Raw genomic sequence first — 14,165 nt, forward strand, 5'->3', positions numbered from 1 at the left:
TTGAAAAATCCCAACCGATCCAGATCCAATCAACTACAGTCAAACTCCATCCCGGTCACCCCCACTGTCAGGCTCAAGAATTACTGCATGTATTATTCAGTCAGAAACGTCCAGGTCTTGTTCTGAAGCATAACTAACAGGCTCTGACACACTTAGTTCTTGTCAGCACACTGATACTTAAGGCAGGCTCGCTGCCATGTTTTTAAATCACGACTAGATGCACTGCACCAAATTCTTGTGAAGAAGTTCAAACAAGCTTCTGCCTCTTCAGTCGAGGACATTTGTCAATGTCAGCTATGATTAGGCTTTGAAAAATACTAATTTCTTGGGAAGACTAGACTAACGTCCTTGCAGGTCCGGCATGACAAATGTTCTGTATGGTCAACGTCAATTCTTATCAGCCCCTCATTAAAAATGTAATGACCACATGAATATTTACCAAGTTTAATTACTGCTCTCTATAGCTACTCTGCCATGCCCTGCACACCCTTTTCCTTTCCGGAGGGCAGATTCTCATCTAAGTGCCGGCCTTCCACCTTGATGAATATTGCAGAAGTCCAAGGAGTGTGTGAGCCACTGATGGAATCCACCTCAATCAGCAAGAGAATCGATGGCATACACTCACATTTGCAAAGGCGCTAATTGGCGGCAGTAAAATTCAGCAAGCTGCATAATTTACCCGAGAGAGAAATGGGAGTGGAGTGCAGGGAGATCAGCTCATTTGTAGCTTTAAAAAAAGTGTCCTTCTAAAATCAGACCTTTAACAGATGCAGAAGAGACAAAGACAAATTATTGTCTCTGCTCGTCAGGGCCACTGAAGCACGAGTTGCTGAAAGACAGCATGGTCTTCCTGGAGAGGCAATACTGAAAACCTCTTGACTGAAGGACACAAGTGTTTTTGGCCATCACTGGCAGCACCTGACTCTCTTCTCCCTCCACTTGTGTAGTACTGACATGTAGCACTACCTAATATAACGCAAGAAAAAAGTTCCAAAAAGGGTAACTGCTACTACATTTAGGAAAAAAACACATTCAAAAATTTGTATCAAATCTAATATTAATGAAAGTGTGATCACTGAGATCAGATACAGCAGAGAAAGAAAGTGTGTCTGATCACAAACAACCTCTCTAAGGCTTAGAGTTTTCATCTGTATGTGAGGATCCCCATGATGCCAATTTTAATGACAGTGCAAGTAAGTTTTAGCACATTTTAGAGACACAATAAAACAGTGCTTTACATCAATAGAACAACATTAAAGTTAAAAATGGTAAAAAAAAACAGCAACAACAAGCATCCTCACAAAAAATGCCACATTTGGTCAATAAAACATCCTCCAGATATGACATGTGGTTCCCTTTATGCTGATGATTGTATTGCCCAACATCCAATCATGGGACTGATGGACCTTTAGTCAGAAGTCCAGGGTTCGAGTCCCCCTGACACAGCAAGCATGGAGGGCATGGTGCCCTCAGGTTTTGAAGCACGTTGAGAGAACAGCCCAGTGTTTAGCACAGATCCATTATATGTTCCTTTGAATGAGCAGACACTAGAAAGAAGAGCACTGAACTGAATCACAACCAAGCTGCACAACTAGAACTTTGAAAAGAAATTTTAGAAACACAACACGTGACTTGTACAATAAAGTATGTCAGCCAATTCAAAAAAAAAAAATGCTTTTTTCTCTCTTCTTGGTCAAGCTCATATTTCTAGCTGGCTAAAGGATGTTAGTGTGCACTGATAACTCACTTAAAGATGTGTAAGTGCAGTGCACTTCCTATAGCTACCTATAGCCAGTTACAGGTCTTGGGCCACATACAATAAACACCTGTGACATCTAGTGCAATCCAACATAATAGATCTTGTACTGTAATAAATACTACCTTGTTGAAGTTACAAGGTTGTTCCAAAAAACAAACAAAAAAAAACTTCAAACTTTTTAAAACCACAGAGAAAAGCCTGAAAACACACCACAGAAACGTTTTATTCTGCTTTATTTCACATATCAAACTCAGTCTACACATTTAAAGATGTCTGCTCCATGTATCCGTGTCTCCCTGTAGCACAGAAAGCAACCATGTTTTGATTAAGATTATAAAAATGAACTGTTTTAGCTAAGACGCAGGTAAACGCAACCTCTCGTTGACACAAATTGTGTTGACAACACAAAGAATCCATCTCAGAAGAACCAACCTTTGTATCCCGTTTGATGCTATCTGCTGCGTTTGATCGCCAGACATGAAACAACACAAACACATTGAAGAGTAAAACAGGCACTTGAAAGGGACAACATTGTCAAAGAGTGGGGGACATATTGAGTGACAGCTTTTTCGCTCTTTGAGGCCTTTGCTGTCTTGCTGGGCAGCAAGCTGATGTCTCCTCAGTTTGTCTCAGATGAGAAACTGCTGTGATTGTAAATAGTTGTGACCTTGGAAAAAGCACCTTAATGGAAATGCAGGTTGATCGTTGCAGAGCGCAATAGAAAAGACATTATCAATACACGGGTGTCTGTGGAAAACATCTTTATTTCTAAGAATACAGAGGTTTGTCTCACACATGCATTCCAAGGCCTTTAGTTGTGATGGAAAACATGCTGGTGTCTAATTTGCATTTTACCTGAGAACACAGCTGTGATCTGTGTTAGGGTTAACTTTCACCATGTCTACCCTTAAGAGTTATTATGGTCTCTTGTGTTGGAATGTGATTGATGCAATAAAAAGTCTGGAAATCCTGCTGGAAAAAGAAAAAAAAAAGCTTAAGCGACCCACAGATGATGTAAAATGAGTGGAAAAGTATTCTACTGTCATTTTGAATATTCTTCTTCTGTATCAATTCCACACATGCAGAGAGAAAAGAGGGGGGGAAGCTTGAAGTCGTAGTGTTTTATTCATCTTTATGTAAATCCAGTCATTTACGGTTGCCTTAACAAATCAGGAATCAAGTGTGTCAACATCTAGCAGAGAAGAAAGTGCATATGAGGATTACAAAAGAACAGAAAGTAAGAGAACAAAAAACAGGCCGAGGGAAAAACTCTCCGTAGGTTCAAGTCTACAAATCCTGACAAGGGGTAGAATGAACATGTTTTTAATCGTCTGAAAGTTTAAAGATCTCTACTCAAACTCTAAAGCTCAGTAAACTACTGTTCTTATCCGAGTGATAGTGTGTGGAGGCTGAGCCCAGAGCTGGTTCACACCATAGAAAAATACCCTGGTTATTTTGCATTTTTAACTGTACACTACAAGATTTATTTTAAAGAACAGATGAAAAAGGATCAAGTTTTCACCAACCAACTCACCAAAAGCCAGTTTTCACTTTACATCCTACACCACTAAGAAAGATAACTCGCTCATCGCAATGCTACATAGCTAATGTTACATGTATATGCTCAAAACCAATATCAGGCTAAGTAAATCCCACACTTCTATATATATATATATATTTATGTATATATGTATATATCAGATCCAATAACAGGAATATAGTGTCACATAAACTCAGAGCAAATATAAATATTTCTTTAGTAAATTCTGGGCTGATTTCAGGTTGCTAATGGGATGGCAATTTATGACCACTTAAGGCCTTCTCCTTCCTGTGGTGACCATGGTTCAGGATAGGTCTGGTCATAGTCTTTAGTATGTGCCTGCAGTACACAGTGGTCAGCATGCCACAAGTTTGGAGAAGCTAGAAGCCAAATAATCAAGCTGGGTTGGACTTTTTTTTTATATCTATACGAAGCCACCAGATTCCTTTGAAACAAAGCTATTTAGGTGCTGCTGGTGTACTGCTGCGTTGCATTAATTTGAAAACTTTAAACAATAACACAAACTAACTAACTGAAGCAACAGCACAGCAGCTGTTCCTGTGAGGGGTGTGTTCTAAAATCGCTGTTTTCGTCAATGGAGTCTGGTGGCTCTGACGAGGGCATAACAGATCGATTTAATGACTGCAGTTCCCACTCAGAGAAAGGCCGACTGACAACAAAGGGCCGATAAAATGTCCTAAATGTGGTGAACATCTTACATGGGCTTTGTTTTAGGTGACACTGTCCACAGCAGTCCATTGCTTGGCTTGCACCGATCACCATCTACTGCAGGAAATACACTGACCATACATACCTCATGCAACCCCACGGTGATCAATCCCTTTCATATTCTGAATATGTAACCCAGAAGTTTTAATTAAAGGCAACTTCTAAGTATTTCAAGCACTGTTTCTTTCATTCTGTAATGGTTAATGGTGACAACGCCGATGGTAAATCTATGCATGGCAACTAAAACATCATTGATCCCAAGTTGCATGATTGTTAACTGCAGCTTCACACTACAATTGCTCCATATCCAGATGAAAAAAGAAATCCCAGTGTAAACATGCATCTTTGCCATTTTCCCACCTAACAGTTGCCTCCTTCCTTGTTCTTCTTCAACAATGTGCATGCTGAGTCACTGCAAAGCACTCTGTCCTTTATGTGTAGCCATGTCGACAATCTCATCCACAAATGCCTTGTAACACTGAACTGAACATCCAGGAGAGGGAAAAATGTTTCAATTGGATGAAATAAACATCACAGAATGCCTCAGGTGAGGCCTGAAGCATGTGGTGGTTCTTTTATCTTCTGGATCGAAGTGGTCACATGTTGCCTCCTGATCTCCGAGTCTCTTCTTCACCTTGTGTGATGTCACTGCATCAGTTCAGCTTGGAGAAGCAAGCGCCTCGTCAGTTATAGTTGGGGCTACAAACCTTTTTAATCTATTTTCTTTAAAAATAACTATTAATTTACTAATGAACTTTTTTGTTTTTTTTGTTTGTTAATATTCAACACCAGTCAACCCACCCTCATCTAACTCCACTCCAGGACTTAAACGCTATGATGCTTAACACTGTTAACCTTCACTTATTACAAATACCAAATAATACTTGTTTGTGCGCTGCTTTGCACCAAAACTCACTCAAGACTCTGACCAGAAAAGTCAGCTTTTCACTAAAACCTAAAACTGGTCACTGTGTGACGTCTTGCTTAGTTATAAAATACCTTACTAAAATAGGAGATTTGCCTCAAATGAAGCTGGGCTTTTTCCTCAGAGTGTGTGGCTACATGTTCACATGCATGTGAATGAGAAGCAAACATAACTGAGCCGCACATGTCTGTATACAAAAAGGGCCTCTGTGTTGCTATGTGTGTGTGTGTGTGTGTGGGTGGGTGTGTGTGTGTGTGTGTGTGTGTGGGCGGGTGGGTGGGTGTGACCCAGCAGTAGCTACGAAGCGTTCGATGTGTTGGGGCTCCAGCCCATTTGATATGCTCTCTCCAAGGTTCGCTTGCAGTCCTGCATCACTGTGCTGAACACAATGTGAGGGTACTGGACCACCAGCCTCTCCACCGTCTCCTCATTCACCTGCAAAACACACACACATCAGATATTAGCACAATTATGCATGTAAAAAACTGATAACATTGGAATCTCCCTTTGATTTGTATAAGTCAGAAAGTGAAGCACATTCAAAGAGAATATTTATTCTCTTAATCCATATAAATGTGGTTCAATTATAACTGATTTAGAAAAATAAAGTAGATTTAACAGTCTCTGTCTCACCACATGATGCCTACATAGGACAATTAGAACGAGACTGAACTGTCAGTCAGTGTGAAGTATGCAGACACCGTGGCAACCAGAGGACAGCTGAGCTCAACAGGCTAATGAGGCCCATGTTCTCAGAGGTCCAGAAAGACAAGCAGCTAATAGCCACTCCAGAACTTCTTTTCCCGCCTTACACTCTGTCACACCATCACTGAGAGCCAAGAATGAGCAAGCCTGAGAACCTGACAAAGAGCAGAGGCAGAGTAACCCTGGAGACCCCGAGGGGTTAACCACAACCCACCCAGAACCAACCCCCGCCCACCCGCAAGCGTGACACTTTCCAGGGGAAATGATGTATAAACACTCGCACACATGTTGAGGACACAGTCATCTGTTGTTGCCAAAGCAGTGACAAAGTGTTTCGCAGTTTTCCCCTGAGCTCACTGCCCAACAGCTCTTTGCCTTTCTGTTTTCTACATTGCCAGAACTAGCCGGATCCTCCTTGGGTTGTCTTTCTCTTTTCTTTAAGTAGCAGACATCAGCATTTCCTTGTCAAGGGCAGAAATGAATAAAAAAACAAACAGACAGACAGACAGATGTGCAAAAGGACAAACAGAATGAGAAACAATTGTGCTTGAACGGCCAGAGCACCAATATCTCTTGGGTCACAGAAAGAAGATGGAAACACTGCACAAAACAAGTGAATCCAATAAAAGTAAAAGGCAAGAAAACGCTGTTAGTCTTCTCTGATTGCCAAGGAAGAAACAGTGAGCTGAAGTTCAGGTGTTGACGCTGGCACACACAGTCTCAATAGACTCTTTCAGGATGCAGGATGCAGAAAAACAAAATCACAAGCACAGGGTCAGAAAGTCTTCTGATCAGAAAAAAAACAAGGGGTTGTAAATATGAACTCCAGAAAAGGCGCACAAAATCATCAGATAACAGAGGAAATAGGAGAATTACACATAACTGTAACTATCGGCGGATTTACAAAACAAATCAGCACGCCGATCCTTTTTCTACTGAATAGAACAGACTCAACAACCGAAGCAGCATTTTTGACAATGCAGCCAAAAATTAGGAGACCTTTTGAATGTTTTATCCTGAGAGTGTATTCACACAGTGCATGAAAGAAGGTGTAACAGTTAAAAAAATCCCCTGCAGAGTTCTGAATCTGAACACAAGATTCACTGGCTGAGCCAAAAGTTACCCACAGAGCGCCTTTTTACGGCTTCAATACGTGCGTTTCCATCCACCTGTTTTCATGCACATTTTCAATGTGAGCAGACGAACAAACCTTGAGCTGAAATCGACCCACCCCGTCATTAAAACAACCAATACTCATAGCTACACTTGGCAAGACTTGCCACAGTTCCTCCGTGAATTTATGCTTCTGCCTCTCCGTGCAATGCCAGACTGACTCCACAATGTTGAGATCAGACCTCTGTGGGGGGACAAACCATCTGTTGGAGGACTCATTGTTTTTTCTTGTCACTGTAGATATGACTGTTTATGACATATCCATATTATTTTCAATCATTTTAGGGGTTTTGTAGCGGCCATTTTAATTATAAGCCTCTTCCGCTGGGGTTTAATGGCATCCAGCTGGAGATATAACACCAACGACAGTTTGTCCAGATGTACCACTCTGCTAATATTCACACAAAAGCAGTGGATAGAAAATAGATCAAATGTTTCCAACAAATGTAGTCATCTACTCGGGGAAAAAAATGGTACCAAATTTTAAGAAGCTGCATGCTGATGACGAACATTTTAAGTTTCAGTGTTTCTTTTTTCTCTTACCGAGACAAACACCTGTAATTAGCCTACAAAGACAGAGGCGGGAACAAAAGAGCATCTTAACAAAGTCCTCTACACGCTGTTACTACAGACTAAGTTAGGTTTGTTATGACATATGGCTGAGCCTCATTAACAGATAAACTGACAAACCCCCTGATTGCTTTCATAACATATTATGCTATATTCTTGAAAAGAGAATGAAACAACCTCCAGCTCGTTAATCAGGACTTAATTACAATTAAAACAGATCTAAAGAATAGACATGTCAAGCTGATGGGAGGCCATAACATTCATTAATGCTAATTTAGTGCCGCTTCACTTGCTAAGCAAACACGGCGCACACAACACGGCGCACACAACACGGCTCCCAATCAAAATGCTGAATCATTTCCTAATTGCCGGTTGTGGAGACGCAAAATGTTTGCTATAAGATGATGGAAATCATGAAAAGACTCACTACCGCGATGACCTGTGCATCTCTTTATGATAACATTGTGTGTATTTGTGTGTGTTTTTCATATTTTGAAGTGTAATTACTGTCACGTACAACTTGGCCAATCAAGAATGAGGAAAAAAAAGAACATTTAACTGTCAATCAAATCCGCTAATTCGTTGTTGCAACACAGCACAGAAATGATTGTACTTGTTTTGAGATCAGTTTAATTAACTGGCATCTAAGAATGACATACTGTACGTCTGAGCTTATTTTCATGACAGGTTATTGGTGGTGGACAGAAAATCATGTTGACAGAAAATCAGTCAAAGGAGGCGTTCATACATCATAGGATCCATTAACTTTCTGAAGCTGCACTGCAGGCTGGCAGCGAGGGGCACTTTATGACTTCTGTTTCTGTAAATGAAGGCGAGTTTCCAGAGTTCACAGCTACAGTTGTGTGGCCGTTGCATGGCTCTGCGCAGTGTTGAATGAGATGTGATGACATCACCACACCTGCTTGGTATTTGTGGCTTAGCGTTGAAGTTAAGACATGAAGGTCAGACTGAATACTGGGACTGGGGAGTGTGGGTTGGGGGGGACTGGTTGGTATGGAGCACAGTCCTCCTGCAAATCAGTGATTCAGCGAGTTTTGTTCCTGGACTGAAATTTTCTGTTACTGGGCAAAAATGGTGCTTGATGATATTTTGTTGCTAGGCAACACAAGCTTAAAAATGCTATCAAAAAACACGGGGGCCTGTGGTGAATGGAATAGTGCTTTAGATATACAGCTCCTTGAGGGATTTTTTTCCCTTCGTCCATACAGTCCTGATCCAGTACACCGTGCCGCCGTACAGCTTCTCCTTCAAACCTGCTGCCAAGTCTGTAGGAGAGCCATATGATGGAGCAGATCGCTGCGCACTGACGATTCTAATCTTTGAGGAGCATCTGGGAGGGCAGCCACAGCTATCTGGACCCAAGCCTATACTTATGATATTTTCCCCCTTTTTAACTTCAAAGATGCTGCCCTCTAGATCTAAGTGCGGTGTAATTCATCTTGACGGGTAATGTGCTGTTGTCAGAGTTTACAAGAGGGTAAGAGAGGGATGAGGGGAAAACAAAAAGATGTATGTCTGATAAGCTGCTCGGCAAAATGCACCTTTTATGTGAACATGTTGTGCAGTAAAAGAGAATAAGTCGGAGGACTGTGTGTGAGTTCATGTTGACAACTTTTTCCTCTGCTTTTACTATACATGAGCCGGCTGAACATAAGTGACTGTGAGTTCCCGACCTGACCTCTGCTCTTTCTTCAAGTGGTCTCTTGCTTAATAGTGAACCATCTTTTTTCTAAGACTAATCCTCTGATGCAAATGCACTCTCTCACCACGTAAAATATACATTTACCACAAATTCTAGGCCTTCTCACAGTCAGCAGCACCGTAAAACACGTCGTAAAAGATGACTAATGCTAAGGCGGTTCACATTCTCAGCTGGAGGAAAAAAGAATAGGGATTGTAAATCGATAATAAGACATACAAACATGAAGATGCATATCATATTAGGCTGTTGTGGTGAGAAGAACCTCTCAGCGAACCAGGCAAGGAAAATGGAATAAATAAATTACAGTTTAGAGGGGGAAAACGAGCGCTGTGTTAGCAACAATGACCGTGACCGTCTAAATGGGCAGGGAAAGTTCAGAAAACAGAGATATGTTCCATCCTTTTTTGTACCTAAAAAATAAAGTACTGTCTTCATTTTATTTCCTTTGTGTTTTCAATAAATTCTGCACAGGTCTTCTGGGTTCTTTTTCTTTCTCCCCATTTTCTTTGACCATGTGGCAGCCATTGCTAGTCTCTGGCCCCATAAAGAGAGACAAATACCTTCCCCCATCCCCTGTCTGCTCCCATGTAGACAGTGTATCAGTCAACCAGTAAATACATTTGGGGTAAATGTTTAAAAAGCCCGTTTAGGCAGCAGAAGAATGCAGTCTATCAGGTCTTAGTAAAACACGGCTTAAACGGGTCTGAATTTAAAAAGGCCAGATTTATAGGTGTCTTTAAACTGCTCAGAGGAAAAGCCCCAGTTGTAAAGTTCCTAAATGAGTAACTGGACGACTGAAAGATAGTTCACTGTCTCCGATAAGGAGAGGAAGGAAGGAAGGAGGGCAAAATAACAAAGGAGGACATCCCAGGTGTATAGAGACAGAAAAAGGTCTCCTGCAAACTTCTGAAGGATTCAATATTTTCTAAATGAACTATCAATGCATTGACTTGAAAGCTTAAGGAATAGACTGCTGTTCAGCAAGGAGAGCCTGAGCTCACATGTTTTGATTTTTGTCTCAGAAAGCCAAGCAACCCTTACAGAAATCCACAGTGCATGGCTCTGAATGTGCTTTAAAAACCAGGTCAGGCACCGCTTGCAACGTCTAAGGTCTGGTCCTCCTCATCCCTGCACAATATCAGACAGCAGCAGAACTGAAAAGTTGGCCGTCAGTACGTACACTCTCTCTCTCTCACACACACACACACACAGAAAGAGGAATGAATGGGGGCTCAACAGAACAGGGTCAGAGAAAAGAGGTTCTGGAGGCCAGATTTGTAAACCCCACACTCCATCACGCGTGACAAAGGTAACTAAAGGAATGTGCACACGGCTCAGCCCAATCCCTCGTTCTACGCCGGCCGTCTTATCTCTGCAGACTGAAGGAAAACATACTATAACTCTGGAGGATTTCCACAATTTATTTGTTAGTCTAAGAAAAGAAAATATAATCAAACACTCATCAGAGTTTATTCTGTTAGAGGTACTAAAATATAGCTGATTAAACAGGGAGGTGTCTGGTGATTGTTTCGGTTGAAACCGTGACCATAACAAAGACATAAAGGTGCTATACAGAGCAGAGTGACAACAGCCCAGAGAGAGAACCAGAGAAACAGAGAGGGTGAGTTTATGTTCTTCCCACAGGGACTAGTGGAGGGTCAGGTACAGCTGACTGTTGTCGCTGAGAATACAATCTCTTCTTAGATTCTCTGTGTAAACTCAGACTACTTTTTTGTCTTCAAATGGCACAAAGCTCAAGGTAGCGAGGTGGATACACACACAAACACACACACACCTGTAACTGTGAAACTGCTGGAACAAATTCCGGAGAGGCTTACCAGAGGTCAAACCCAAGCAGAATTCCTTTAACATAATCACAACAGAGCTACTGTGTTTAATTTTTTTTTTGCCTCACACAGCTGCCTTGTTCTCCAGAATAAATAAATAAATAAATAAAAGACAACAAGGACAGCTTGACCCCCGTCCTTTCAAAGAACACCATGATGCAAAATTCATAGTGGCTCTCTAGAGCGGGGAGATCACGGATGAAATCTGTGAAGTGGTCAAAGTCACAAACAAAGCAGTGAGCAACACTCAGTCACTTCATCTGTAAGCTGAACGTGTGGACTGCCTACTGTAGTGATTCCAACTCTGGTCATTTATATTAATCAAATAAAAACGGTGTGATTAAAGGTACATTTTTTTTAATTAAAGGTCAACGAAAGAACAAAAACACCACGTTCAAACAATCCTTTTTTTTTTACAAGCACAAATCCTGACAGCATGATGAATCTGTATCTTTGTTTACAGATGTTTGGCTCTTTGGGAAAACTGGTGTTTTTCCTCAGATGTTAACTGAGCTGATGGAGGTCATAGGAACCTTATTTGTCAGCCTGACATCACAAAAAGCATTTTATGTGATTGAAAGGGTCGCTGGTTACATTATGTGACCTTCTGTACTTGATAGAAAAGGTACATGTAAAAAAAAACTCCATGTTGGGGAGGAACAGTTTTACCTTGCAAAGCAGCTGGATTCTTAAAAGATTTGTGAGATCAAAACTCAAACAAATTCAGGTTCAAAGCAGGCGCCTGTGACCAGTATCCTATGAGGGAGTACTGGCAGGTGCATGTTTTAACCTAAGATGATGACAGAGTGACGGGATCTTTGCTTAAACTTTGCTTTTTTTTTTGCATTTATGCACATATTTTCCATACTAAGATGCTGCTAGCTAGCTTTCAAAGACACTCAGGAGTCTGTTGCATTTTCCTTGTCTGCATTTTCCATTCAGGACCGATTGTTGTTGACTTTTGAAAGCACCATCGTGTCAACAAACACACCGTCACCATTGTAGCCAAGAAAATAGCAGAGAAGCTTGTTGCAGATGGGAAATGTTTTCCTTGTAAACAACATATTTTTTAATTGATTGAGAAATGACATAAAGACATCACGGCCAGTAAATAATGTCCTTTTGTCCGGCAGACTGAGACTACCGAGGAGCAGCACAGAACGCCACAGGAGGTCCTTCCTGCCAGTGGCCATCAGACTGTATAACTCCTCCCCTTTCTGTAGGGAGAAGCGCTAGATAATCATGTCAGGCATCACTGTCATTCCCTCCACTGGTCTATATTTATGTTTACTTAGCACCTTACATCTCCATATTTGTATCCATGTATCATATATTGTGCTCATACTGCGTACTGTACTCTTATTTTGGATTATAGTGACACTTATACTCTTATACTCTGTACTTAACTGCATTTAATGTAACTTGATACCTCTGGCACAAGAATTTCCTTCGGGATTAATAAAGTTTTATCTTATCTTATCTTATCTTATCTTATCTTATCTTATCTTATCTTATCTTATCTTATCTTATCTTTGTGCATGATTGTGTGTTATTTGCAGAATGCTTTACATTCACTGGCTAGCCTGTTTCCAATCAATTATGAAGCTGGGCATTAATCAGAGGCTTGATCGATCACTCGCAAAAATATTTCCCAAGCTTGTCTGGACGTATTAAATTTGTTCAGACATTGCATTCAGTGAGGGCAGCCTACATTGTCATTAGCATTAAATGGCTAATTCATCACCAACACAGTCAGATATTGTGCCTGCAGGCTTAAAATGGGCTGTGACCACCTGCTGTCTGGAAACAAAAATAATGCTGCCATTGCCTAAAAGCACATCAGGTGTGAGCATCCAGGCCAAGGTCTGATCTACTGTCTGCCCATGACTCCATGGCACTATGTTGACCTCAGTAAAAAGTAGAGGATGAGAGATAAAATGGGTGAAGTGGAGTAAAAAGGGGGAAGACAGACAAGGGGGCAACATGAATGAACTAATTGAATGAACAAATAATGTGAGCAGCATCCAAAATTGAAACAACCTTGGGTGCCCTTACTTGCAACAAGAGGATGAAAGGGAAACAAAAACACAGGGAACAGGGGTAGCACTAACATGAGTAAGGTGGAGGGAAGGCAGCGAGTGTGTACGTGAGCCAGGTGAGGTCACGTGCATGCTTCATGTTAGCTTTTTGTTGAAGGGCAATTCTGAGATTCCCTTCAGATACTCAATGAACTCTGTCAGTGCCTCACTTTATTTCACCCTCTCTCCTTCACTGTCCCTTGCTCCTGCCCTTTAGAAACAAGATGAAGGGATGATCAGGAGGTGGCTTCAGTTAAGACCGCCAATCAATACGGCTCTTCTGTGCGGGATGAGGCTCCAAGATTACACTGAAAATCACAAATGGCAAATGACTCTTTCAAACTACTTTCTCGACTTTGAACATTCAGGTCTGACCAAAGCCTGGAAAATGGGAACCAGAGAACCTGTCTATCTTACATTTGATGCTGTGCATGCAGCAGCTTTCTCCTAATTCCCCTCCGCATTAGAAGCCTTTAAACTAAGGATCCCTGCTGTTCACAATAACAACACTCATCAAAGAAAGTTTTGCTCAACTCCCAAACTCTCATTTCCTAAACGAGAGTTAAAATGCCCCCTAACTCTTCAACATACCTCATCTTTGTTTTCCTCACTGCAAACCTCCAGGCCCTGAACAATTAGGCCCTTGTTTATGTCTGCAAATTGCTGTGCCGTGCCTATCTGTGCATAGTCCCTGGCAGCTGGATGCACCAGTGAAACGACCGTATTGATTGGGATGTCTGTTCTTTTAACAAGGTCTGTCTGGTTGCTCTATCTGGGGGTGCAGCGGTGCTCATACCTGCTCCCCATACGCCACCTCCACCTCAGCACAGGTAATAGGCACACACTACAAAACTGCTTACACAAAACACTTTTTTTGTAGGGGGGAATAGTCAGCATTCACGGTACTGTATTGCTTCTTTCTGATCTAATTTTACTTTTATTTTCTCTCTTTCTGTCATTCATTAAATCATTTTTTTATCCTTTTTTCCTTCTCAAGGCCAACCCTCATTTTAACTTTCTGCTCTCCCCCCTCATCTCATCATTACCATGATAACTCATACCTTCTCTACGAGCTGTCCCTGAAGAAGCCAGTAGCACTCAGTGTCATTATTTTCC

The 14,165-nt window shown here is 41.4% G+C and overlaps 1 protein-coding gene across 1 annotated transcript in view; it reads right to left on the bottom strand.

Annotated features, from left to right (window-relative positions):
- Window positions 1-2,865: 2,865 nt before the first annotated feature.
- fbxl17 (F-box and leucine-rich repeat protein 17) overlaps window positions 2,866-14,165 on the bottom strand; it is a 178,709-nt gene continuing 167,409 nt past the window's right edge. Inside the window, exon 11 of the mRNA XM_028413329.1 lies at window positions 2,866-5,388. Coding sequence (XP_028269130.1) covers window positions 5,251-5,388 — 138 coding nt within the window. The 3' untranslated portion in view covers window positions 2,866-5,250. The remainder of the gene's footprint in view (window positions 5,389-14,165) is intronic.

Source organism: Parambassis ranga, chromosome 9 (assembly GCF_900634625.1).
Source record: "Parambassis ranga chromosome 9, fParRan2.1, whole genome shotgun sequence".
Taxonomy (NCBI): domain Eukaryota; kingdom Metazoa; phylum Chordata; class Actinopteri; family Ambassidae; genus Parambassis; species Parambassis ranga.